Raw genomic sequence first — 27,914 nt, 5'->3', positions numbered from 1 at the left:
CTGGAACGCTCAGGGTGCGCTCTTAAATTCAGAGCTTTGTCAAATTGTCCATTCGTAAATTCAGAGCGTTTCGCTCTCCGAGTGTTTAGAGTGTGGCGGAGGAGTAGGGTTGATCCAAGCGTTCTGACCTCACAACGGCAGTCAAGCGCCCAAGCTTAATGGCTAAAGTTAGCTAGCTTGCTATCTACTTCCAGACATAAATGAGAGAACACCTCACTCTGACCATTGTACATAACGTTACCCTAGCAGAGCTGTTTTCATGTTATCCAGAGCGTTGGTGACTGTAACTGTGCTGCTGGCAACAATTTAATTAAGCTTTTTTTGCCAACGTTACTGACACCGGTCATATTCAACGGGTGTTGAGCGTTCGTAAATTCATCAGTTAAAGTCTGCGCTCTAGCACACTCAGACGAGAGTGCTCTGAAATCGGAGTAGATAGCCAGAGCGAATCTACGAACGCGTCCTACGTGTCACGTACCCCCCCACCCCCCCCCTTCCGAATGGTTGGCAAACTCGATGGTGAGGCTGTTGCTATAGTAACAGATACGGAGAGCAGACGGTAGTCTGGCTGGTGAGCGACAAACAGCGAAAGGTGTTGAGGGTTTCTGGATGTGGAGAAGTGGGGTGGAAAGACGTGTGGATAAGGAGGCTGCAAGAAAGGGGAGGTGACGGGTCTGTTTGAAAAGAAAGAAATGTCGGAGAGGATCGCTTCATCATGTGGGAACCTTTATGATACCACTTCACTCCTTCTCCAGTACTGCAATGGTGAGTTCACCTTTGACTTGGTGGCATCTTAGTCGACGGTGGTGGGACTAGGTTTTCGTGCACCTGTTTGCAGGTTTCATGCACCTGTTTGCAGGTTTCATACCAGTTTACACGAAACAGAGATGTGCCTCGAGCTACAGATTGTTGAATAGAATGTTAGCTTGCATCGTTAGAAATTATCTAGGATCTATCCATCCATCATAGAGCAGGCTGTCATGAACTTCATGTTCACTCACTGTTATTTTGTGATTGATAGGTGTAACCCAGAGCCATGTATTTAGAAACATATATGGCTCTGGTGTAGCCTATGGTCGACCTGCCAACCCTCTTTGACTATATGTAAAACATCCGGCTGGGGGGAAACAGATAGGCTATCTCTATGATATTTAATAGTGTTACTATTTGCATATTATGGTTTCACTGTTTCAGATTAAGTTGAATTGCCTTCGAGAGAAGAGTGACAGATGAAGTACACTGTTGTGGCTTCATCTCGCTGTGTTATAAATTAGAGAATGGTGTTCAATTTTTGAGGGGCAGCAGGGGCTGGACATGACTGTAAAGAGCGATCATAACATTACAGCTAATCAAAGAAAAGCTGATGCAATGATGCTGTAACTGGCCACATCACAAGACCAGGTTCATGCATGTCCAGTGTCCACTGTGTGAGAAGAAAACAAACACACTATAGGTAATGTCTTTTACTCTAAAGTATTAATTTATATTTCATGCACCCATGCTATCCAATGCATTTTCACATAGTTCACAAATCCACTTATGCATCAACACCTCGTTTGCCATGTAAGCAGTGTGAGAGTGAACATATGATATTTGATAGGACGTGTAGCATACCGAAATAGACGGTAGAAGGTTTTCAATGTATTGCTAAACAAAAATCTGTGAAACTCAGAGGTTCTGTGTATTGGGCTACATGCAGGTCTACATATAGCCTATAAGTAGAAGATAGCCTACTATAAAATCATATTCAGTGACAGGTGGACAGACATGGAGAGAGACATGTCATCTGTTCAAATGTCCAGGCTGTCCTGACCCTGTAAGCCTGGGTAGATAATTCCCATGGCAGGGTCTGGTATGCCCAGTACCCAGCCTAGGTGTCCTGCCAGGGTCTCCCATGGCCAATGCCTACCCAGCTAGCACATAATGTTCTAAGAACCATATGTTTCTTAGAGCTTGGTGAGAGCATGGTTGTCCTATGGTTATTTTGCATACAACCTTCCCACAACTTTCTGGGAATGGCGCAGGATAGTTGCTTGGCTTTGGGACATTCTCAGCACATTTAGGTAAATTGACCTAAAAAATGTCATTAATTTCTTGCTATTTCATTACTTTAAAAGAACGTTTCCTAAAATATCAAATATGGTTACATCTAATTTCAATGTTTGTAATGTTCTAGCCTCTTACGAACCATCCTGACCTCGCAAGTGTAACAGTATAACTTTAGTCCGTCCCCTCGCCCCGACCCGGGCGCGAACCAGGGACCCTCTGCACACATCAACAACAGTCACCCACGAAGCATCGTTACCCATCGCTCCACAAAAGCCGCGGCCCTTGCAGAGCAAGGGGAACCACTACTTCAAGGTCTCAGAGCAAGTGACGTCACCGATTGAAAGGCTATTAGCGCGCACCACCGCTAACTAGCTAGCCATTTCACATCCGTTACACAAGCTTACATTATGTTTCGCTACACGGATACAGTCTGGCCACGACAAGAGTCAAACCGTTTGAGCCCCTCCCTTCTATCCACCGTATGGCCGGACCACTCAGCATCCTCTAATAATCTGTGGATCGAGAACCCAATACTCGTTGTTGTCGCCCTTCATGGAGGACCAGATCAGAGAGGTTGTGAAGCTGGGGATCACTGCTGGGGATCCATGGACGTTGCCAGGTTTTCAGTAACCCAGAGTCTTGGTTGCTGAACAACAAGTGGTGGAAAATGCTGGCATCAACAGTGTATGGAGAACCTCATGAGGATTGTTGTGGAGGAGGTTCACGTTACATGCAAATGGTAACTATACATAATTTGATATTAATTAAGTCCACGCTATGTTGAACATTTATTGGACTCCTAGCTAACTAGCTAGCTAGTAGTGCATAAGTAAAAATGAAATGCTTGAAAATGTCCAACATATCTGAGAATATATTTTTATCATAGAAAACAATGAGATGGTACCTTTACAAATGGTTTACCATGATATTATAATTTTTTTATGATGTTTTTGAAATATCATTGTTCTTTTGTCATGTCTATTGCATTAACTAATATGTATTTATCATTGTCGTTATTACTTATTATCGCTAGTCACCATAGCAGCACCCACCCGTAGCACGCGTTCCAGCAGGTATATCTCACTTGTCACCCCCAAAGCCAATTCCTCCTTTGGCCGCCTCTCCTTCCAGTTCTCTGCTGCCATTGACTGGAACGAACTACAAAAATCTCTGAAACTGGAAACACTTATCTCCCTCACTAGCTTTAAGCACCAGCTGCCAGAGCAGCTCACAGATCACTGCACCTGTACATAGCCCATCTATAAATAGCCCAAACAACTACCTTCTTCCCCTACTGTATTTATTTATTTTGCTCCTTTGCACCCCAGTATTTCTACTTTGCACACTCATCTACTGTCAAATCTACCATTACAGTGTTTTAATTGCTATATTGTATTTACTTCGCCACCATGGCCTATTTATTGCCTTTACCTCCCTTATCTCACCTCATTTGCTCACATTGTATATAGACTTATTTTTCTACTGTATTATTGACTGTATGTTTGTTTTACTCCATGTGTAACTCTGTGTTGTTATATGTGTCGAACTGCTTTGCTTTATCTTGGCCACGTCGCAGTTGTAAATGAGAACTTGTTCTCAACTTGCCTACCTGGTTAAATACAGGTGAAATAAAAAATAAAAATAAAACTTTTTTGAATTTGTATTAACAGATGTCCCAGACTGTTTAATTCCCGACCACATCATTAGTGGTTCACCTGATGTAAAAAGGAGCTGGCTGCTTGCCTCTGTGTCACAAATCATGGACAGATTCATCATGTTTGGTGACATCACTGACATTGCAACCGGTGGCAGAAATATGTCCAGGGGCCAACCTCTACAGAGGAAGCATCTCTCATGCCGTATGCCAGGTTGCAGTTTTTCTTTTACTCATACAGAAAAGCAAGGGAGAACCATGAGAAAGAACATCATGACTTGGTAGTGGATTCAGTGCCAGATGCAACCAGGGGTTTAATCATTATGCCAATTCTGTTGCAAAATGTTTAGTCTGTTGCAAAACATTTTGCAACAAACTGTTTACTCCAATGGAAATTCTAATTGGACATTCTATTCTGGACATTCATTGGACATTCTATTGGACATAAACAGGTAGGTCCCTCCCCGTTTCGTTCCGTTTGCTCTGTTTGCTTCCATTTGGTTCTTAAATGGTAAACCGTTTCCGTAATGAATACGCCCAAGTCTAGTGAGGAGGACCACAAAAAACAACATACTGAGGCAAAACTCAGCTTTGGCTTCTTCCTGTCCAACATGTAGGGAGATGGGGAGATGTTGTTGTGGTTATACACTGTAGCTCTGTTGTTCTACAAAGCCTATGGTCATAGCCAATATGCCTACAGTACCCTTCTACTGACCTTGCAAGTCATTGCCACTCTTTCCCTTCGGTTGGCACACAGTCTTACCTGGAACAGGTTCTAGAATGTGAAGGGAAAGAATATCCCTCTTGACTTACACCTGGAACACCTCAGCTTCTTGAAGTAATTTTTGAAGGACCTGGGTCCAAACATGACTGAGCAAGCAACAGACAGGATTAGCAAGTCCATTGTTGTCTAGGACATGATGGACAGACGCTGAGTTAGAGGCATCAAAGTCTAGTGGCATCCATCATGCTGGTCGCCAGACCGGGGACATTCTAGCCTTTGTGGAGGTTGTCAGGGAGGCAGAGCTGTTAAAACCCAACCAGGCAGAGAGTTCACAGCATTCCCTGGTTTAAACAGAAACATTCTCTCTAAAGTGAAGTACAGTGAGTTGTTCCCGTTTGATTTGAAACAGCTTAGGTGCTAGGCTAGCTGGGGATGTGGTTGGTTTAATCTGACCATCTAACCCCGTCTAAGAGGACGGGGTAGAATAAATACACTGTTGTCACTGTAAATATTTCTTATTGACTTGTATTTATCAGTACAACTGTTTATCTGCTATTAGCTGTATAACTTTCCATGTATCATTGTTCTGTTGTCTACTGTAACAAAGTACAAATCTAACTTTGTATTATGCTTCTTGATTAATTCATAACTTAAAAGAAAATCCATAATGTTAAATTGAAATTAAACAACACCGCTGACAGTTATGATGGTTAGCATTTGAACAAGGAACAACATAATGATAGTAACAAATGCACATTTCATTCAGCTATCTAACTGCTATAGAACAACAATGTCCTCAGCTCAACAATGTCCCCCCCCCCCCCCCATTGTGCAAAATTTCTCTTGCGTGTTGTAATCAGAATACTGAAAGGTTGTTGACAATGTAGACACTGATGCTGTACCTGAAACACATACATTCACCAATAATAGCAATTATGACAGCCTGCATTTCGGGAAAGTTCTCAAAACCTGTGTCATATCTGATGTTTTTGAAAATATTGTAGAAACACTGCAGCGTTTCCAGATGTAATATTTTTTCAACAATCATCTTAGTGTCACGTTCTGACCTTAGTTCCTTTTTTATGTCTTTGTGTTAGGTTGGTCAGGGCGTGAGTTGGGGTGGGTAGTCTATGTTCTTTTTTCTATGTTGTTGTATTTCTATGTCTGGCCTGGTATGGTTCTCAATCAGAGGCAGCTGTCGATCATTGTCTCTCATTGAGAATCATACTTAGGTAGCCTGTTTCCCCCATTTTGGTTGTGGGTGTTTATTTTCTGTTTTAGTGTCTGTTCACCTTGCAGAACGGTTTCATTTTCTCATCGTTGTTATTTTGTGTAGGGTTCAGTTTTAAATTAAAATATGACGAACACTTACCACGCTGCATTTTGGTCCTCTTCTCCTTCACCAGACGAGAATCGTTACAGAAACACCCACCAACAAAGGACTAAGCAGCGTGGGAACATGGACTCCTGGACATGGGAGGACATTTTGGACGGCAAAGGACCCTGGGCACAGCCGGGGGAGTATCGCCGTCCGAAAGAGGAGCTGGAGGCAGCTAAAGCGGAGCGGCGACGCTATGAGGAATTGGCGCAAGGAAAAGTGCACGAGAGGCAGCCCCAGAATGTTTTTTTGGGGGGGCACACGGGTAGATTGGCGGACTCAGGTAGGAGACCTGAGCCAACTCCCCGTGCTTACCGTGGCGAGAGAGTGACTGGGCAGGCACCGTGTTATGCGGAGAAGCGCAAGGTGTCCCCAGTGCGCACGCATAGCCCGGTGCGCTACATCGCAGCTCCTCGAATCGGCCGGGCTAGAGTGGGCATCGAGCCAGGATGGATGATGCCGGCTCAGCGCATCTGGTCTCCAGTGCGTCTCCTCGGCCCGGTGTATACTGCACCAGCCCTATGCACGGTGTCTCCAGTTCGCCAGCACAGCCCAGTGCGGCCTGTTCCAACTCCCCGCACTTGCCGGGCTACAGGGGGGATCCAGCCAGCACGAGTGGTGCTAGCTCTGCGCTCGAGACCGCCAGTGCGCCTCCACGGTCCAGTGCATCCGGTGCCTCGGCCAAGGACAAGGCCTTCCTGCATGTCTCCCCAGCCTGGTGAGTCCTGTGCCTTCTCCCAGAGCCAGGCCTCCTGTGTGTCTCTCCATTCCAGTGATAATCCATGGCACGAAGCCTCCAGTGATAATCCATGGCACAAAGCCTCCAGTGATGATCGATGGCAAGAAGCCTCCAGTGATGATCGATGGCACGAAGCCTCCAGTGATGATCCATGGCACGAAGCCTCCAGTGATGATCCATGGCACAAAGCCTCCAGTGGTGATCCATGGCAAGAAGCCTCCAGTGATAATCCATGGCACGAAGCCTCCAGTGATGATCCATGGCACGAAGCCTCCAGTGATGATCCATGGCACGAAGCCTCCAGTGATGATCCATGGCAACGAAGCCTCCAGTGATAATCCATGGCACGAAGCCTCCAGTGATGATCCATGGCACGAAGCCTCCAGTGATGATCCATGGCACGAAGCCTCCAGTGAGGATCCATGGCACGAAGCCTCCTGTGAGGATCCATGGCACGAAGCCTCCGGTGAGGATCCATGGCATGAGGCCTCCAACGAAGGACATCAGTCCGGAGCCTCCAGCGACGCCCTCTAGTCCGGAGCCTCCAGCGACGCCCTCTAGTCCGGAGCCTCCAGCGACGCCCTCCAGTCCGGAGCCTCCAGCGACGCCCTCCAGTCCGGAGCAGCCGGAGTCTCCCTCCTGTCCGGAGCAGCCGGAGTCTCCCTCCTGTCCGGAGCAGCCGGAGTCTCCCTCCTGTCCGGAGCAGCCGGAGTCTCCCTCCTGTCCGGAGCAGCCGGAGTCTCCCTCCTGTCCGGAGCAGCCGGAGTCTCCCTCCTGTCCGGAGCAGCCGGAGTCTCCCTCCTGTCCGGAGCAGCTGGAGTCTCCCTCCTGTCCGGAGTAGCCGGAGCCACCCGTCTTGAGCTGCCGGAGCCGCCCGTCTGTCCTGAGCTGCCGGAGCCGCCCGTCTGTCCTGAGCTGCCGGAGCCGCCCGTCTGTCCTGAGCTGCCGGAGCTGCCCGACTGTCCTGAGCTGCCGGAGCCGCCCGTCAGTCAGGAGCCGCCGAAGCCGCCCGTCAGTCAGGAGCCGCCGGAGCCGCCCGTCAGTCAGGAGCCGCCGGAGCCGCCCGTCAGTCAGGAGCCGCCGGAGCCGCCCGTAAGTCAGGAGCCGCCGGAGCCGCCCGTCAGTCAAGAGCCGCCGGAATCGATCATTGTCTCTGATTGAGAATCATACTTAGGTAGCCTGTTTTCCCCATTTTGGTTGTCGGTGTTTATTTTCTGTTTCAGTGTCTGTTCACCTTGCAGAACTTTCGTTTTCTCATCGTGTTATTATTTTGTGTAGTGTTCAGTTTTAAATTAAAATATGACGAACACTTACCACGCTGCATTTTGGTCCACTTCTCCTTCACCAGACGAGAATCATTACACTTAGCTAACACTATCCACCCCGACCAACTACCCTACTTTCGTTTTTACAGAAGTAACCTTCTGTCTTATGTACAGTGTCTTCAGAATGTATTCATACCCCTTTACTTTTTCCAAATTTGTTTGTGTTACAGCCTGAATTGAAAATGTATTACATTTAGATTACACACAATACCCCATAATGTCAAAGTGGAATTATGTTTTTCGATTTTATTTACAAATGTAATAAATGAAAAGCTGAAATATCTTCAGTCAATAAGTACTCAACCCCTTTGTTATGGCCTAAAATAAGTTCAGGAGTAAAAATGTGCTTAACAAGTCACATAATACGTTGCATGGACTCACTCTGTCTGCAATAATAGTGTTTAAAATGATTTTTGAATGACTAATACCTAATTTCTGTACCCCACACATACAATTATCTGTAAGGTCCCCCAGTCGAGCAGTGAATTTCAAACAGATTCAACCACCAAGACCATGGAGGATTTCTGATGCCTCGCAAAGAATGGCATCTATTGGTAGATGGGTAAAACAACTAAACAGACATTGAATATCACTGAGCATGGTGAAGTTATTAATTACACTTTGGATGGTGTATCAATACACTCAGTCACTACAAAGATACAGGCGTCCTTCCTAACTCAGTTGCCGGAGAGGAAGGAAACCACTCAGAGATTTCACCATGAGGCCAATGGTGACTTTAAAACAGTTACAGAGTTTAATGGCTGTGATAGAAGAATGGTACTTACTCCACAAAGCTAACCTAATTCACAGAGTGTATTTGTACAGAATACAAATATTTCAAAACATGCATACTGTTTGCAACAAGACACCAAAGCAATACTGCAACAAATGTGGCAAAGTAATTACTTTTTTTTCTGAATAGAAAGTGTTATGTTTGGGGCAAATCCAATACTACACATTTCTGAGTACCACTCTCCATATTTTCAAGCATAGTGGTGGCTGCATCATGTTATGGGTATGCTTGTAGTCGTTAAGGACTGGGGAGTTTTTCAGGATATAAAAAGAAACATAATGGACCTTAAGCACAGGCAAAATCCTAGAGGAGAAGCTGGTTCAGTATGCTTTCCACCAGACACTGGGAGATGAATTCACCTTTCAGCAGGACAATAGCCTGAAACACAAGGCCAAATATTCACTGGAGTTGCTTACCAAGAAGACTGTGAATGTTCCTGAGTGGCCGAGTTACAGTTTGACTTAAATCTGGTTGAAAATCTATGTCAAGACCTGCAAAACACTTTGGGACTATATCAACAATGGACTAATCAAACAAATGCCAAAATATCGCTTTGGTGTTTTCCTTTAGGTGTGTTGTCCCGTGCCCACTAATTGGCCACACCTGATCTTTAACGATTGCTAGTTTCTTTTAAAATGGGGTCTGTTTGAAAATACTAAGAATGAACAGTTTTGTATGCTTAAAAAAACATGGTATGCTAGCTCCATCCTGGTGGCTCAGTTGACTAATTCCCATGGCTAGAGAACAGAAGATTATAGGTTTAAATCTCACTGATACTGTGTTGCTATAAAAAAATAAATGTTTGCATGAATAATGCCAAAGGTAATGAATTTCCATGTGTCCTATCTGTGCTCGAAGTAAAAAAACAATTAACCTCAAATAAGCTCGCAGTGTTATCAAAAGTCCTATTGAAAAAAGGAAGTTTAATGAAGTTAAACCTCTACATAATCTATCATTTCTGTTCTCAGAGCATTAATAAAACATTTTTTTTGTCACATACATGATGTTTGATTGTCACATACACCAGATAGGTGCAGTAAAATAAAGGAACCAGATTAAAACATTCTCAGAACCTCACAGCAAACTAAAAGTAAACGTTCCCAGAAAAGGAGAAAACATTTTAAAAGGGATCAGTTTTACCAGGTCATGAAACATATGGCTTCGATCCTGCAACCAATGTGAAACCAAAAACATATGTTCCCACGACTTCCAAAGAACCAAATGTGCTAGCTGGGTAGCCTGGATGTGCTGCAGACTTAGGATCGGTTCCAGGCTGCAGATCACCCCAGACGGTGGAATACGGAGGGGAGCAGCTCAGCTTCTCTGCCAAAGGGAGGTAGAATTGACTTTGGAGCCATCTTGGTCAGGGTTGACCTTTACTGTAGATTGGTTGCTGCCTTTGTGTCTGTGACCAAAGCTCTAGTCTGGACTCTGAATGGTCTGGTGCTGGTGGTGACGGTGACAGTTTAGCTCCTACAGTCACTATAGGTTAAGCACTTTAACAGCTGAGATAGCAATTGTGTACAGGTGTATTTTATCCCACAACAAGCTATTGATTATCATGAATGCAAACAATAGATAGTAAAAGGCTTGCAAAGGTAAATACACTAACTTGTGACCATCTGGCCCATTTGTGTTATTGACTGCCTCAGACTTCGTGCAACAATCATGGCTCATCTGTCATGAAATCTAATACCTACAGGTCAGCGTTTAGGTGTATTAACCATTGGCTCACATGGTGTAACAGCAGGTAGTACGATGCCCACTCTAGGGTTTGCTCACATTGTTACTCATGTAGACCCTGGTCCCAGTGGTGTGTGTGTGTGTGTGTGTGTGTGTGTGTGTGTGTGTGTGTGTGTGTGTGTGTGTGTGTGTGTGTGTGTGTGTGTGTGTGTGTGTGTGTGTGTGTGTGTGTGTGTGTGTGTGTGTGTGTGTGTGTGTGTGTGATTGATAGAGAAGACCTCAGTGACTTCCTTGGAGATGAAGGCAGGGGGCTGAATTGTGTCTGTCATTCTGTCAATGATATTATGTACAGTATGATTCCAGCCATGCCATGGTGTGCCTGATGTGAGCACATTCACATTTATCTCTCTGCATGGGTGCATTTGTGTGTCATGAATGGAGGAGACTCGGATCCCACCCACTGCAGTCTCACTTCCTGGTTGTGCCTGGCTGTTTCTGCAGCGGTGTAAATGTCTGGCCCGCAGCCAAGCCAGCCTCGGGCTGCATCCACTGCTGCTGCCGCTGTGGAGGCAGGACTGCCGGGAGCAGTGTCCTGTTACAAACAGTGACTCGCCTGTCTCTTTGTGAGCCGCATGTACTTCTAGAAAGGAGGAGGAGAATAAGTAGAAGGAGGGAGGGGTTGGTCCAGGGAGAGAGAGGCAGAACAGGCACTGGCTGTAGAGGAGACGAGGGGAAAACCCTACATCAGAAAGAAGCCCATCCTTGGCATCCCGGGACCCCCCAAGAGAGCTAAGGAGAGGAGAGCAGGCTGTCAGACTGACTGAGTGACTGGCTGACTGGTTGAGTGACTGAGCATGACAGGTAGGGGAAGGCAAGCAGACTCCAGAGCCCAATGAATATTTCAGCAGGCTTTGCTTTTCGCCCTGACCTCCATTGTCCTCTCGCATCACACAGGGGTTCATCCCTCTCCACCTTACGCCATAGAGCTAACCTTCCCTCCTCCCCTCCCATTCCCTCTCCCCATTTAGTCATTTTCAAATTATATCATTAGTAGCCATGCTTTTTTTTTACACAGCTGCCACCTGCTTTAACTGTGCTAGCTGTAATTGTCCTTTGCCTGTGCTGTGTCATCTGCTGGAGGCAATAAAGAGAAAGTTATTGAGTATGCATCATAAGCCTGCAGTCTGTCGGACAGCTACTGCGTGTAAAGTGCGAGGGGGAAGGTTGTTTCATTAACAAAGTAATGGGATGGCATTCCTGTGGAAACGTTGTTGAAAAATTAGGTAGGTATAAATGAATGAATGATCACACTTAATTCATTACCAGAAACAATTCAAACTGTTTTTTTTTTAGTTTGACATGGGGATGGGTGGAGTGAACATCCGTAGATGTGGTTGTTTCGTACCTTGGCCATTCAGAGGCAGTGTAATTGACATTAACTGCAGAGGCGATTTAAATCTTATCAATGCTTTTACTCAGCAGATTTCAAATTGTGACTAAGGTTATAAAGCACGCCATGGTTAATTGACAGCGTCAGCCAAGTAAATAGGTATTTGTTTATGTATGTCGGAGTAGGTATTTGTTATGTCGGAGTATCCAGTATGCATAGTCACTTTAACTATACATTCATGTACATACTACCTCAATTGGGCCGACCAACCAGTGCTTCTGCACATTGGCTAACCAGGCTATCTGCATTGTGTCCCGCTTTTACGCTACTGCTACTCTCTGTTCATCATATATGCATAGTCACTTTAACCATATCTACATGTACATACTACCTCAATCAGCCTGACTAACCAGTGTCTGTATGTAGCCTCGCTACTTTTATAGCCTCGCTACTGTATAAAGCCTGTCTTTTTACTGTTGTTTTATTTCTTTACTTACCTATTGTTCACCTAACACCTTTTTTGCACTATTGGTTAGAGCCTGTAAGTAAGCATTTCACTGTAAGGTCTACACCTGTTGTATTCCTGTTGTTTTCGGCGCACGTGACAAATAAACGTTGATTTGATTTGAGTTTGACATGTTCTTTCATTTCCCCTCCTGCTGAATCAAAAACATCTAACAGATGTTGGGATTCTTAAAGTCAAACGCTCAACTATGCCCAATTTGAATGTGTGTTCTCCCACAATCTTTCTGACTGAGAGATGAAATAATTGGTTCTACTGGGTCAGGCATGTTACAGGCAGAGTAAATAGGCATGTCAGTCAGGGCAGCATTATCCTAAGAAATCTTGTTGGTAGTACTGCATATCCTCCAAAGACACATTAATCTAACAATGTTCTCTTGGTCATTTGAATGGCATCAGTGGTGTAAAGTACTTGAGTAAATATACTTTAAGGTACTACAGTACTTAAGTAGTTTTTTTGGGTATCTGTATTTTACTTTACTATTGATATTTTTGCAACTTTTATTTTTACTTCACTACATTCCTAAAGAAAATAATGTACTTTTTACGCCATACATTTTCCCTGACACCTAAATGTACTTACATTTTGACAGGAAACTTGTACAATTCACACACTTATCGTGAGAACATCCCTGGTCATCCATACTGCCTCTGATCTGGCGGTCTCACTACACACAAATGCTTCGTTTGCTGGAGTGTGCCCCTGGCTATCTGTCAATAAAAATAAAATAAAATTGTGCTGTCTGGTTTGCTTAATATAAGGAACTTTAAATTATTTATACTTTTACTTTTGATACTTAAGTACATTTTAGCAGTTCCATTTACTTTTGATGCTTAAGTATATTTAAAACCAAATACTTTTAGACTTTTACTGAAGTAGTATTTTACTGGGTGACTTTCATTTTTACTTGAGTCATTTTCTATTAAGGTATCTTTACTTTTACTCAAGTATGACAATTGAGTACTTTTTCCACCATTGAATGGGATATGACGATAACAAGCACTGGAATTTTGTCAAGTGGCAAACAGTCGTCAACTCAACATTATAATGTATGTACAGCATTCTGTTACATTGTCACAAAATCTGTTTTAACTGCATTGTTTTGTTGAAAGACATTTGAAAGAATTGTCAGACCTTTCAGTTACAGGGCATCCTATCTGATATTGCACAGTTAAGCATTTGAGCTGGAACAGAGGATTAAATTGGACTGCCAAATGATGTCATCCCAGTGAAGGACGAGAGGTTACGGTCTAGCTGGCGAAGGTGCATAATTGACATCAGAAATGACGTCATTGTTTTCGCACTATTCACTGAGTTTTTAAAGTACGACGCGTGACATGGTTCAACGCGCTAATAAAATCAGCACAATATTCTTTTTCAAATTGCCGCCGGAGCTAGAACTGAGCTCAGGTATAATGTGCTAATGACAACACATAAAAGAGTAAAGTCTTCAAAATGGGGTTGGCCTCAATTTTGTTTCAAGCAAATACTGCTTTTCATTAATGTCAGAACTGCACTGTAATTTTTGTTCTTTGCTGTAGGAATTTAAGACCAACATATTGTTTGTCAAGGAAGTAGCCTAGTGTAATCTTTATTAGCAAAAACTAACACATAAAGCTTGGAGAATTATGCAAATTCCTGCTTTTGTACTGGGTGAACAACAAAACATCTTTGTTCCATCCCCCTGACACCATCTCTGTCTCTGTCCGTTTTTCCTTCTCCCTCTCTTTCCTCTCTCCCCCTCCCTCTAACCCCCACTCTCTCTCCCTATCTCTCAGATGACAATGTGTCTGCGGGCAGCACCATGGAGGTGGACGACCGCCTATCGCACCTGGAGCAGCGTGTCCAGTTGCAGGAGGATGAGATCCAGCTGCTGAAGGCTGCACTGGCCGACGCGCTGCGCAGACTGGGCAGCTGTGAGGAGCTGACTCAGCCTGGGGCCGGCGCGGGGGGGAGGAGGCCTACCTTGGCCGCACCCACCAAGGGTGAGGAACTGGGAGGCTGGGACCACGTTAGACCAACGTAGTCTCGTCAACATACAGTACTAGCTGTAATAGGAGAGTCTAGAAGCTTCTACTGAGGAGGTTGCATTATAAACCTGACGCACAAGGCGTGGAGAGTGTTGGTTGCCAGCCAGGGGAAATTGTTTTAAGATGTTCATACCCAGGATAATTTAGCTATTTGATTTGGAATTTTAGGACCCCTTAAAGTATCAAAAATATATATACAAAAATTATTTGATTAAACATTTAATTTGGCCCAAAGAAACACATTGAATAAAGAAAGTCAAAAATATATAATTTAAGAAAGTTTGTTCTGAAGTGTCTGTCCTATTTCTGAGAGATATAAGAAATATCAGGATACAATTTATATATTTTTTTTACATGTATTTAAAGCTTGCAATGGAGAGATACACCATGTACTGTATGTAGTTTTTGGTAAGAATTTGCACTGTTGATTTGTAAAAACTTCAACAACAAAGGTCTGTTTACTGAACCATTCTTCTTTCCCTCTTTTGATGCCAGTGCGCCAACTCTTGCAAGCCTTACCATCCAAGCCTCTCACTCTCAGCAATGGTTATGTCCAGCAGAAACATATGGGGGGATACCCTTCCTCCCCCTCTTCTCCCAAAAAGGAAGTGATGCTGTCCATCAAAAGGTAAGACATCCAAATGTGTGGATCTAATACTGTTTTTCTTGGTATCCTTCTATTTTGCATTTCCAAGCCCTTCCTTAGGGTGGCAGTGTGGCGTTGAATCTACAGTCTGCACTGCAAACTTATGACCGGAGACATTTCATATCCCTCTCATTATCCTTGTTCACTCTTCGCCCTCCCCCTCTTTCCACCTCTCGTCTTTTTCCTCTCCCTCTCACCTATTCTCCCCCACCAGGAAGAGCATGTCGACGGAGCGTCTGTCCACGGTCAGGAGAGAGATGGTGTCTGACAGCAGAAGCAGAACCACCTCGTCAAGCAGCTCCACATGTGGCAGGAGCAGGTGATTGTCTGATACAGCACAGACACCGCTAACCCCCTAAACACAGACACTGACTCAGCTAACCCTCAAAACACTGACACACCAAACACTCCTGCTCCATCTGTCTAACTGAGAGAGCATAGTGTGCAGCCAAGTAACCCTCTGACTGACAATGATGTAGTCATTGACCAGAGAAGACCAAAGCAGCAACTTAGCGTTGCATTCTCACATAAGTTTATGCTTAGGCAGCTCGGTGTTACAGTTAACTATGATTTGTTCCCCGTTAGCACACATCAATGTCCCTCTTTTATCCACAAGACATCTGTGTCCGTAGCTCACATCGGTGTTAATATACAGTACCAGTCAAAAGTTGACACACCTACTCTTTCCATAGTTTTTCTTCATTTTTACTATTTTTCTACAGTGTGCAAAGTTGCCATCAAGGCAAATGGTGGCTACTTTGAAGAATCTCAAATATAAAATATATTTCGAATTGTTTAATACTTTTTTGGTTACTACATGATTCCATGTGTTATTTCATAGTTTTGATGTCTTCACTATTATTCTAGAAGGTAGAAAATAGTAAAACATAAAGAAAAACCCTTGAATGAGTAGGTGTGTCCAAACTTTTGACTGGTACTGTACATCCATGCATACCTTATACATCTGTGAAGTCTACCCAACATCTGAGAATGGGTATACAGCTCATCTCTGATCTGAGGAAAATATCAAGACAGCTTGTCACGTCCTGAGCAGCCGTAACTGTCTCACTTGCCAGATAAAATACCCTTTCTTTCTCCCTGTTCGATCAGACAGGTGACATATGGTGTGGGTCTGTGTTCTTCTCAGCTATTCCTCTGGCTGACGTATTCTGAGAGTAGAGGTGCCAAGGTCTCAGGGGGTTTTGTTGACGTCCAATTTAGGACACTGATCGTTGTTTTTAACCTCTTGCTGTTCAGATCAGATGACAAATGATCCTTAAACACTTGTGTGAATGCACCAGTGATGCATTGCTTTGTAACACCGTGGTGTTGTATTTCTATGGAGAGAGCAGGTGAATGGACGCTGGATGTTTGACTGGCTTGAATCATTTAGACCCCTGTATGTGTAATGTCTAGGGAGGAGAGGAGACGGTTGGAGGTCATATGACCTCTCTATGTCGTCTACATACATATAGAAATTCAGATCTACTGATGTGTTTTTAACATGTACTTCCATAATTTTAGTCCGGTGCAGTGTTATGTAGGCTACTGTATTTAACAGCATCAGTCGTTTAATAAAGGAAGATGGAACAGTGTATTCACAGTCAAATGCATGGATGGTTGATTGTACCAAACAGAAACGCCCCACACCTGCTCATTGTTTGAATAGCAGATAACAAGATCTGATTGGTTTTATGGAGGTGCTATTAAGCTTTGAAAGACAGATGGATACAGTCAGTCCGTCCACTCCCTCTTCCCCCAATGAGCTCACTGCTGAGGGTGTCAAATTTCAGGGGCTTAGGTAACGGAGGTGTGGTTACAGAGCAGAAGGGAGGTCCAGCAGAGTCAGGAAGTGCCTCCCCATTGGTGGAAAAAGTGCCCAGACTCCGGACACAGCTAAAGTTAACTGAATCAACAAGGAAGCCTGGTAGTTGTCGACAGGGTTCTGTTGTGTGAACCGCATTGCCAACACCGTGCTGTTACCTAACGGAAAAGTTACCATGAAGAGATCACCCAGGTAAATTAATACGTAAACATTTTGCAGTTAAGAAGGTGATTGTTTGACAAGCCATTTTGGGTCGATGGATAGTTTTTTCCAACAGGAAGCAGTAACTGTTTTTATCTTATGTAGGACCTTTTGATGCGTTATCTTTCAATGGGGTTTGGGGAGGGGCAGCAAAGAAACAAGGCCAGAATGATGCAAAGACCAATTGCGATTTACAACAAACTAAAGCCATAGATAACATGACTAAGAAATCAAAAGAAGTGCAAGTAACGTTACTTTCGTACTGTACAAATACCTTTCCATTGTATCGTCTCTTTAAGAACATAAGTGTTTGCATGGGGGAGCTTTGCTCTGGGGAACCCAAGGGAACATTCTGTCTTATCACTAGGGTTCTCAGCTGTAAGTATTGGCCATCAGCTGGGACCATGTGAACGGCAATCCCGACGCACTGTTTTACGTTTAGAAACGTTAATAATTATCGCGTGCGATACAGTTTTAGAAACACAAAGCCCTCTACTTTAACATCACATCAAAAGAATTTCACAAATACAAAAATATACACTTACTGTACACTGTTTTAACCATTTGTAACACAGTTGCAGCCCACTTTTTTTTCTCCAGTTGAAACACTATTCTGGCGTCCTCCTTCCGTTACTCACAGGTGTTCGGAGCGTGCTAGATAGCTAATTAGCACAGGTGGTCGCCTCTGTCTTCCGTAAACAAGCGCCGTGTGGGAACTCTAACCATATAAAGGTGTGTAGTTAATTTAACCTTTTGTTTAAAATAATAATCAAACCGATATGAAAGATAAGGTCCTTATGCTTCCAAAACTGTACCGCAAGCGATGCATGCTAATATTCAGACCGAGCGTCGGGACTCTAAAACCCTCCCCGAACGGAAGATACCTTTGTGAATATGCACTAGGGTTAGCGTCAATGAATAGGCTAAGGGGAGCTCTGTCCCATTCCAGTTTTAGCTAGATCCTTTACGAGTTTGCATTACGGATGTGTGAGTCAACAAACCAAAAAGAATGGCCATTTTTCTATCTGTGGTTGATTTCCCCCCCTTGCTGTTGCAATGTTTCATTGGGATTGTGGGTGGATGGGTAGCTTGTTTATCTGGATTACGGATTCCTCTTGCTCTGCAGAATGACTGTTGATTGGCACTCTTGCTCATCCACATGCATTAAACATCTCGACTGAGGCACCCTGATTGCAGACTGGCTTGATGGGATAGCTGAGCCTGAGGACGAGGAACAGATTGCATGTATTTGAATGGGAAATTTGATTCAGGGGTCTGAGTGCATGCAAATACTGGTTGAGGAAGAGTGAATGATGTCCTGTTGGACCACTTTTCTATCTCTTGCTCTTTTTAAAGGAGATGAATCAGCAATCTGTACCTGAAGTCGACTATGGATGTATTTGCATATTTTGTTCTCTGCATTCGGGTAGCACCTGGAATTTACTAGGTAGGCCTAATGATGGTAGGTTATAATGGGTACTTTAGTATTTACTTCATAGATTTCAACATTAACGTTCTACCAAATGGTACAGTGTTTCTTGTTTTGAGGAACCTTAAAGAAATAAACTGCGTTGTCGGAGGCCTTTCAAGCCACACCATTATTTATCTCCCTTGGCCTTCCTGTTGCCAGTTCCCATCAAGCCTGGCTTTAATTAGTGGTTTTGACTCTTTCAGCGGCTCTCATTGGACACAACAGGGCCTCTCCTCTTTTTGAAAAGCTGCATGCAGGGAGACAAACAGGCCTTTGTGGCTACTTTTTAAAGAGAGCCCTTCCCCGACTGTCTCTGTGGTTGTCCCACAAACAACCAGGCTCCAGATATAATACACTGTAGTGAATGAATGCTCAGCCAAAGACAGAAACATGAAAGCCTCTCAGTTTACTTGCACTTCTTCCCTCAAGTTTTCAGTCTGTCGATCTGTATTGGATCTTAGTGTGTGCTATGCCTTGCGATTAACCAAACTGGTATTTGCCCATATGTACTACTAATACGGTTTCAGTTTGAAGCATGATTTAATGAGACAAGCTGTCAAAGAAAGTAATCTGCAGTAGTATTGTAATTGTATCCAGTCTTCCTCCAAACTGAATAACCTACTGCTCTATACTCTCGGATTAGTTAAAATGCACAGATTGGCAATTAATGTTCCTCCTAGACTTTTCTCTCTTATCTTACTTACCATCACTCCTGTGACTGTGTTGCCATGGTAATCTCAAACTGTCCTAGCTAGGCAACCTTTCAGTGGCTTTGACAGAAACTCATTGCTTTTCAGCTGATGTAGGGGAGTGCTGAAGAGGCCACCCGACAGGATATTGACTGTCTGTGCTGTCTCTGTCACTCTCTCGTGCTCTTTATTTCATTCTCTATCACTCTCTCGTAACTGGCCTTATTTTCCATTTCATGGCACGGCACCAGTTGTATTTTCTGTATCATGAATACAGTATTTTCCCGTCCGCATTGTTTGAATACTGTATTTAATGTTTGTTGTCTATATGTTCTACAGTATGAACTACTACTTTTAATATTGCAGACTATTTGGATAATGCTCACCGTGCATTCTGGCGCAGGTAGATGGGTTCTAGTGTAGATAGAAAAGTCAGAGGCATAAAGGATGAGGTCACTGAATAATTTAGTCCATTGCAGCAACACCATGAGTTTAAAAACGGCATCTCAGAAAATCACTCTTCTCTTTTTCTCGTTTCAGCAAAGAATGCGCCGTCAATGCAGGTACGTCTTAGCACGGCAACAGGCCTGCGTGTGATTCCTTTACCATACGCGGCACCCTTTTTATACCTTATACCCCCTTTTTATACCTCAAGCATTGGCCAGTTTACTACACAGGAATCCATGAGCACTGAAGTACAGAATGAACATGTCCAATAAACAACAACCAATAGCCTGTCTGTTATTGTTGGGGTTGTGTTCATTTTTAACAAGCCAATTACCTGCATTTTCCCTTGTCCTCTCTGAGTGCTTGGGTAGATGATTCGGGACCACAGAGCTGCATGCTAAGAGCCAGAAAGGACAGCACACTGCTCCGTTAATGAGCTCAATTGACTGGTGTTATGGCAGCAGCCACAACACTATAATGCCAACCAGAACCGCAATTTGTTTTTAATATGACGCTATGTCAGCCAAGAGAGACCGTATTATGGGGTGCCCTGAGTTATAGTGCCTCAATGTCATGTTTTTGTGCAAAGCTTCAGAACCGTTTGAAATGACACACTGAAGCTGTGTCTTTTGCCATCATGCTTCAGTGATTCGACGCACAAATCCTACCTGTTATATGGTTGAGGGCACAGACTTTGTTGCCGTGCTTATGTACAAAAGACTTACATTTCACTATCTACCGTTCATGCTAGCAAGGAACGGTATAGATAGGAAGGGTTTCACCATTAAAAAAAAACAATTTCTCTCTCCTGCAAGTTCTTATCTCCCTGTTCTCTCCCCCTCTCCTTGTATCAGAGGATGGCTATGTGAGGATGTTCTTGAGGGGTCGGCCAGTCACCATGCACATGCCTGACCAGAAGAGGGACAGCTACAGACTGGACCACAAGGGTGCGCTGCCTGAGCACAAGCTCAAACTGCAGTGGGTGTATCCTTCTGTCGCTGACAAACAGAGAGTAGTGCTGCAAGGCATACAGGGGTGTATTCACTACGAACCAAACGGAAAACAAAACAGGGTGTAACCTACCTGAACTATTCCAATATAAGCTTGTTTTTGTTGCTTTTTTCCCCAGTTTGCTAGGGTTGGAGTAAGGATTACACCCCAGATGAGGCAGGGAAAGCTTGTGATGGACAATGGCTGCAGAAATATATTTAAGCAATAAGGCCACGGGGGGGGGGGGGGGTGTATATGACCAATATACCACGACTAAGGGCTGTTCTTAGGCCCCACGCAACGCGGAGTTTGGCCACATACCACAAACCCCCGAGGTGCATTATTGCTATTATAAACGGGTTACCAACATAATAGAACAGTAAAAATACATGTTTTGTCATACCTGTGGTATACGGTCTGATATACCACGGCTTTCAGCCAATCAGTGTTCCGGGCTTGAACCACCCAGTTTATAATGTGCATTTGTGAAAGAACATTTCAGTGCTGCAGTACTGTCATCACACCTGAATATAGTACCACATTACTATTTTTATAGTTGATTACATGTGTGTGAGTTTATGGCCTCTGGGGAGTAACTTCTTTGATTTGTATTGTACTTCCCTTCCATAAGTTCTGAGATTGCATCAGCCTCCTACTGTTCAACAGTATAATTGTTCAGACAGGATTACTGTTGTGGTCCTTAACCCTCGGTTGTCCAGGTATGGGTACAGGGGCAGAGACTGCCGCTCCAACCTCTACCTGCTCCCCACCGGGGAGATAGTCTACTTCAATGCCTCCGTGGTGGTGCTCTACAATGTGGAGGAACAGCAGCAGAGACATTACCTGGGCCACAACGACGATGTCAAATGGTAAGGCTAGTTGGTGTGCTTGGTTCAGCAGCTCCACCACCATAACCTTTTAAGATGACTGGTGCAAGCAAGCAACTTTTCTTCAGGAATTACATTTTTTCTTCTTCTTAGCCTTGACTCCAGATGGTGACACCCCACTGCATTTAGTGCAGCACGTAATAAGCTATGCAAAAGGCAAGATGTGTCATCTGGAATTTATTTAGCTAAATGTGATTGCACACTAGATGGCATTCACAGTTTTGTCTGATAATCATCAGCTATCGTTTGATTTAAATCGGGGCAAGGTAGTTTTGCATTTTCCGAGGCTAACTGCCAAGAGAACTTCCTTGAATGACACATTGATTCAGAATAAACTTTATTTAAATGAGGTCCCGTTTGAGGCTTAGTGTCTCCTGTGCAAACAAAGGTTGGGCTGGTATATGTTAATGTCCTACTTGCACAGTATCATTTTCATACATTTTGGGCTATAGCTAACTCTTTGATACACCTGACCAGAATACTCATTCATTTGTATTGTGAACTGTTTTTAGTGTGGCTATAATAATGTAGAATTTATCTTCAAAATGTGCAAATGTGTTCATGAAACTATTACTTATCACAACACTAATGCTTCAAGGGCTTTTCATACCAGTGTATTTGTTGTAGGGCCTGTTATTTGCTTTTTGAAGTATCATTGACTGTTTGTTTATTTCATGGGTCATTAATAAAGGGCTGAATAAATGAGTTGACTGTGACGGCATTACAGCCCGTTGTATACAGAGACGGGGAAAAATACACAAGAATTCCCCAGAGGACAGTGGGAAAGGTTAACTTGGCCTTATGACTCGCTACATCACTGTGACTGTACTGTCTTCCCGACAGCTTAGGCATCCATCCAGACATGGTCACCATAGCCACTGGACAAGTCGCCGGAACCTCCAAAGATGGCAAGGTACATTTTTAAAATCAACGGTTTTCTTCAATTCAATTCAATTCTGATTCTCTTATTGGAATCGTATGTGGGTCACAGTAGTGTGTATGTATGACTGCAGTGGTTCCAATTTCTCTCTCTCAGACCCACTCTTTCTCTCTCTTTCATTAATTTCATTATCAGCTGTTAGAGGGCAAGGTACATTTAAAATCAACAATTTCTGAAGAAATGACCTGTTATATCCTCTTATGGCCATCTTATATTGTATATTATTTATATTTCATTATAATGCATGACTGCACTTTATCCAATTTCTTTCTCAAACCCACTCTCTCTCTCAGCTGTTGCCTCCTCATGTGCGTGTGTGGGATTCGGTCAGTCTCAATACCCTGCATGTGATTGGGATGGGCGTGTTTGACCGGGCAGTCACCTGTGTGGCCTTCTCCAAGTCGGTAAGCCCTCCCCAACCTGCTTACAGACCGAACTTTGAGAAAGTCATTCATTAGTACTTTGAAAACATGTTCCGTGACAATAGCCAGCATGTATATGTTAAATATCTATAAATTGTCTGAAACAAATAGAGCCATTTATTTACATGATTACGTATGCCTCTGACTAATACCTGTTCTTCAACAGAATGGTGGTGCTCATCTCTGTGCCGTCGACGATGCCAATGACCACATCCTGTCTGTGTGGAACTGGCAGAAGGAGAAACAGCTGGCGGATGTGAAGGTGATGAAGCCTCAGATTTATCTACAATATGCATGAGGAGAGCTGCTTTATTTGGTATTGCATGGTATATCACTGCAATAAAGACTAGTCATGATTGATCACTGATCATAAATAAAGAAAAGTGAAGGCGTCAGCAGTGTAGGCCTCGGTATGATTAAGTGTTAGGTCTGTGGTGTAATCAGTCACCATCGTCTGCCAGTTCAGGGGTCTAATTCTCCTGTCATCCCCTCCAGTGCTCTAATGACTCAGTTCTGGCCGCAGCCTTCCATCCCATGGACGACAACCTGATCGTCACCTGTGGGAAGTCCCACTTGAACTTCTGGACCATGGATGGAAACACTCTCACCAAGCGCCAGGGCCTGTTCGATGTATGTGGATGAGCGAAAGACAACTTAACTTCTGCCTCCTGTTAACTTTTTAATTATAACGGAACTGTTAAACCTTTTCTTCCAGAAAAACGAGAAGCCCAAGTACGTGCTGTGTGTGGCCTTTGCTGAGAACGGAGACGCCATCACAGGAGACTCCAGTGGAAACATCTACGTCTGGGCCAAAGGTCTGTTTGAAGACCGTAGCCTTCTCAGCCACTGTAGCTTAGTGCTCTGCAACCAGTCGTTCAATTCACACATCCATTTCTTATATGAAAGCAATTTATTAGGAAAAAAAGTACACATCGCAGAAGTCCACCTCACGTCCCTCCTTGAAGCATATTATTTGACAGCGGTTTGTGATTGACAGGTGGGAACCGGATCAGCCAGGTGGTGGCGAAGGCCCACGAGGGCGGGATCTTCTCCCTGTGTGTGCTGAAGGATGGTACACTGGTGTCCGGTGGAGGGAAGGACCGCAGGATGGTGCTTTGGGACCACGACTATAACAAGCAGAGTGAGATGGAGGTGAGAGAAGAGGGTGTGGATGACTCCGAAGGTTGAGTAAACCTTATGCAGATAAGGACACACTGTACTCTTTATGACCCAAAATTGAGACTGCTGAGCTCATGGCTTCCCTTGACTTTTCCCCTTAGCACATAACAGTTACAAAGACCAAGTGTTTAACTGTATAGGTGTCCTTTGGGCAGCTGTAATTCTACTTGAGAATGACAGATGAGATGTATAGTTTTATGCTTGTTGCTGTCGTGTGTCCTCTTTCTCAGGTGCCTGAGGCGTTTGGGCCAGTGAGAGCCGTGACTGAGGGGAAGCAGGGGGAGCTGTTAGTGGGGACCACCAAGAACACCATCCTTATAGGCTCATTCCCTGAAACACTCAACCCTATAGTACAGGTACACAACCTGGCAATTGCCAATGTAACATATCAGTAGGAAGTATGTTTTTACCTGTAACCCCCATATTTCTCTTCTCTCCCTTCCTCTTTTACCGTTCTTCCTCATCTGTCTCATTTTGCTTTTTCTGTACATGCAATACCCTTTATCATCTCGCCTTCTCTCTTAATCTCTCAGGGTCACACAGATGAGCTGTGGGGTCTGGACATCCATCCTTCCATGGAGCAGTTTGTGACTTGTGGCCAGGACAAGCAGGTCCACCTATGGGACACCAACTCCCATCAGCCTCTCTGGAGCAAGACCACCGAGGTGCTCAATCTTCCAACTCTTCTCTGTAGCTACTCTCCTTTTGAATATACACCAGCTTCAAGAGGAGAGTTGTACTTGGTCCAGATCCGCACTTGGTTACCTTGCTGTAATGACCAAGGCACCTGCAACATCTAGCTTAGTGAATTTACATCAGTCCATAGTAGTTGTCCTGACTTGTATGTGATGGGCACCATGTAGCCCTGTTGATCCTCCATGTCTCCCTCCATCTTCCAGGACCCAGGGCGCTCTGCAGGGTTCCATCCCAGTGGAGCTGTGCTGGCAGTGGGGACCATGACAGGAAGGTACTTCAGATCCTCACGCATTGGCTTGACAATCATCTCTTATTGGACAATGAAATGCTAACAGCACAATTTAATTGGACAGGATGAAGGATTTGGTATGGAATTTGATTACATAGTATCAGTGCAATGACACCATCAAATAACCTCTCCTATACTTTCCTCATCCTGTCTGTAGGTGGTTGGTGCTGGACACTGACACACAAGACCTGGTGTACATGCACACTGATGGCAACGAGATCATCTCTAATGTCAAGTACTCCCCAGGTACCGTGCAAGAGTCATTTCCAATATTATAAATCCCACCTTAAATATACACGTTGTTTATGGCTCCAATAAGTGTAATCTCAAATGGCTGGCCATCTGTCTGAACTGAACGGTACAGGATTATACAGTGTTCTTATCCACCTCCTCCTACATCCACAATCACAACTAACCTAACTCTCCTGCTCTCAGACGGCAACTTCCTAGCCGTAGGTTCCCATGACAACTTTGTTTACATCTATGCCGTGATGGAGAATGGCAAGAAGTACAGCCGCGTGGGGAAATGTACTGTAAGTAATAAAGACAATCCCATTGATGGGAAATTAAATCCCTGTTTTAAAAACTATTACACTAACATTTTTGTGATTTTGTTTATTTATTTTCCTCATAGGGTCACTCCAGTTTTGTCACCCACCTGGATTGGTCCGTCGACAGCCAATACATTGTAACCAACTCAGGAGACTACGAGATCCTATTCTGTGAGTCTCTTTTGTCCAAACGGATAACTCTGTCTATAACTATAGTGTTGTGGTACATTCAAGCTTATCTTCTGTTTGTGGTAAAGGGGAAGCTTCCAGCGGCAAACATGTGACGAGCATGGACCTAGTTCGTAATGTGGAGTGGGCAACCTCCACTTGTGTACTAGGCTTCAGCGTCTTTGGTGAGTCACCACTTCCTGTTTCACTTGTGATATGGGGTAATGATGGCAAAACCAGACTGTAGCTTTATAAAGACAAGAAATGAAACTTCTATGCGTCATCTGTAACTGAGTTCTTTAAACAGTCGGTTCAGGTCACTCTAGAAATTGGTGATTGTGACAGCAGTCAATCATTTTAAGATGGAGCTGTTAGTCTTTGCAGTTGTATCAAGTGGGAGTCTATATTGTTTCCTGCCTCTGGTGTGGTTCTATCTAGTGGAGTAGTAGAGTGTTTACTTGCGTTTACCGTCTACCCACCTTTTGCGGAAGAATGCTTTGAAAGTATAAACACGTGACTTTTTTTTTCACCACGACTGGCGATCACAGTTTATCCAGCTATTGTTTCTTTACCACTACATCGCTGGTTCAATCTAGGTGTTTGGCCCGACGGTGCTGACGGCACAGACATCAACGCCGTGTGCAAGTCACATGACTCCTCCCTGCTGGCCTCTGCTGACGACTTTGGCAAAGTGCACTTGTTCTCCAACCCCTGCTCCCAGCCAAGGGTACGCTTGTCGTCATTTACATCTTATATGCTTTTATATTAGTGTTTTCACTTAAATTAACTTGTTTGCATCTAAACATATGTAAGTTAATCATTCAGGGGACATTTGACGGAAGTGGAAGTTAGGATTTGCCCCTCAGTGGATGAATTATGAACCTTCTCTTTGTTTGTCTCCCTTGTCACGCCATGCAGGCCCCGAGCCATACCTACAGTGGCCACAGCAGCCATGTGACCAATGTTGCCTTTCTCCACGACGACAGTCACCTGATCTCCACTGGCGGGAAGGACACCAGCATCCTCCAGTGGGTGGTCGCCTAGACAACTCTGCTGCATCAGTCTCCACCGTCGCCTCCTGCCCTCCAGAGGGCAGCACTTCTGTGCCTATAAAAACACCCACTTTAACCCTCTCCTCTCTGCACTCCTGTTTGTCTGATGGTACTGTCCTGAGGTGCCACTAGGTGGGGCACTGACTTCAGAGAATAAGCATGTCGAGCCTATTTAAGACTATTTAAACACAGTTGTAGCTGCTATTTATGTTGCAAAGGTCTATAGAAGTATATCTGAGTGGCTGTGCTATTCTAATATTAACTGTAATGTGGTGTGGCACCTACAGTAGCACTTGAAACATATTTAGGACTGAGTTTAAGCTGTGCATTGCCTTCATTTGTTTAATAAAGTTTCTAACCCGATCATGTTTGAATATTCTCTGTGACTGTATTTAAAGAGCTATCTATCAGAGGCAGTGACTCAAATGGTGTACTGCGACTTTAAAAGGTAGCGTTAAATAATCATGTTGAATGTAATGTAGAATTGCAAACATTTTGGGTCTTCTGACTTGCTTTGGAGCTACCGGTATGTAGTTGATCATCTACTACAGTATACTCGTATCACTTCCTACTTCCTGTTCTCTGTAGACTGTCGACATGCTGACGACCATAACAACCCTTTTAACCTATTTGTTTGAAGGCTCAAGGTCACCTGTTATTGGTCATGAGGCTGCTGTGGAGATGACCTGTCAACACGTGTCTGATTAGCAAGGAAGAAGGTCATAGTAAACCTCAAACAGCATTAACGTCCTATTTTTGTTTTGCCCTCTGTGGTTCAATCATGTGGATGAAGTCGTGTTTTTTCCTGTAAATCCTAGGTAAACAGACAATGTCCTTGATCATTGTCCATTTGCAATCCTATTTTACTCAGTACTTCAAAAAAACTTAGTCATAGTTGGTAAATACACTTTCAGGTACTTTGGTGTGTTTTGCACCAAAAACCTCTGCACTCCTACTTACGCATCAAAGTAATTGCTGTCCCGCTTAAAAGTAATCTGTCAGCTATTCAGAATACCTCACTCATCATTTAACAAACATTCCCGTGTGTTACTGAAAACAAACACGAAAATGGTGGTGCAAGTGGGTTGACTGTCTACATATAGCAAACGCTGCCGTACTGTATTATGTAAAACGGATCTCTACAAACCCAACCTCAAGCATGGAGGTTAGTGG

At 43.9% G+C, this 27,914-nt stretch overlaps 1 protein-coding gene across 5 annotated transcripts; it reads left to right on the top strand.

The window, feature by feature from the left end:
* The first annotated feature begins 616 nt into the window (after positions 1 to 616).
* Positions 617 to 27,104, top strand: LOC139547761 (echinoderm microtubule-associated protein-like 2). 5 transcript variants are annotated; one of them, XM_071356820.1, is made up of 23 exons: positions 617 to 765; positions 14,037 to 14,243; positions 14,784 to 14,916; positions 15,149 to 15,253; positions 19,661 to 19,683; positions 20,422 to 20,551; positions 21,277 to 21,426; positions 22,288 to 22,357; positions 22,520 to 22,534; positions 22,678 to 22,788; positions 22,973 to 23,068; positions 23,302 to 23,436; positions 23,522 to 23,621; positions 23,804 to 23,958; positions 24,216 to 24,341; positions 24,519 to 24,650; positions 24,885 to 24,952; positions 25,128 to 25,216; positions 25,406 to 25,503; positions 25,605 to 25,692; positions 25,779 to 25,874; positions 26,286 to 26,416; positions 26,608 to 27,104. In XM_071356820.1, the coding sequence occupies exons 1-23, from the start codon at positions 693 to 695 to the stop codon at positions 26,731 to 26,733; spliced, it is 2,457 nt and encodes an 818-aa protein (XP_071212921.1). In that variant the 5' UTR covers positions 617 to 692; the 3' UTR covers positions 26,734 to 27,104. The 5 variants fall into 5 exon arrangements, with proteins under 5 accessions (XP_071212921.1, XP_071212922.1, XP_071212923.1 ...); XM_071356822.1 differs by lacking the exon at positions 617 to 765 and adding an exon at positions 11,185 to 11,206; XM_071356821.1 differs by lacking the exon at positions 22,520 to 22,534 and having other exon boundaries at positions 618 to 765.
* Positions 27,105 to 27,914: the final 810 nt, after the last annotated feature.

This window comes from Salvelinus alpinus, chromosome 21 (genome assembly GCF_045679555.1).
Source record: "Salvelinus alpinus chromosome 21, SLU_Salpinus.1, whole genome shotgun sequence".
In the NCBI taxonomy this organism is placed as follows: Eukaryota; Metazoa; Chordata; class Actinopteri; order Salmoniformes; family Salmonidae; genus Salvelinus; species Salvelinus alpinus.
The sequence above is the reverse complement of the archived record's forward strand: the minus strand, read 5'-3'. Positions and strand labels throughout refer to the sequence as shown.

Excerpts from the sequence above, each read along its gene's own strand:
- LOC139547761 (XM_071356820.1), top strand. The coding sequence starts at position 693 with ATGTCGGAGAGGATCGCTTCATCATGTGGGAACCTTTATGATACCACT. Across the intron at positions 766-14,036 it reads CCTTCTCCAGTACTGCAATG|ATGACAATGTGTCTGCGGGC; the intron begins GTGAGTTCACCT and ends CCTATCTCTCAG. Across the intron at positions 25,693-25,778 it reads AGACTACGAGATCCTATTCT|GGGAAGCTTCCAGCGGCAAA; the intron begins GTGAGTCTCTTT and ends TTTGTGGTAAAG.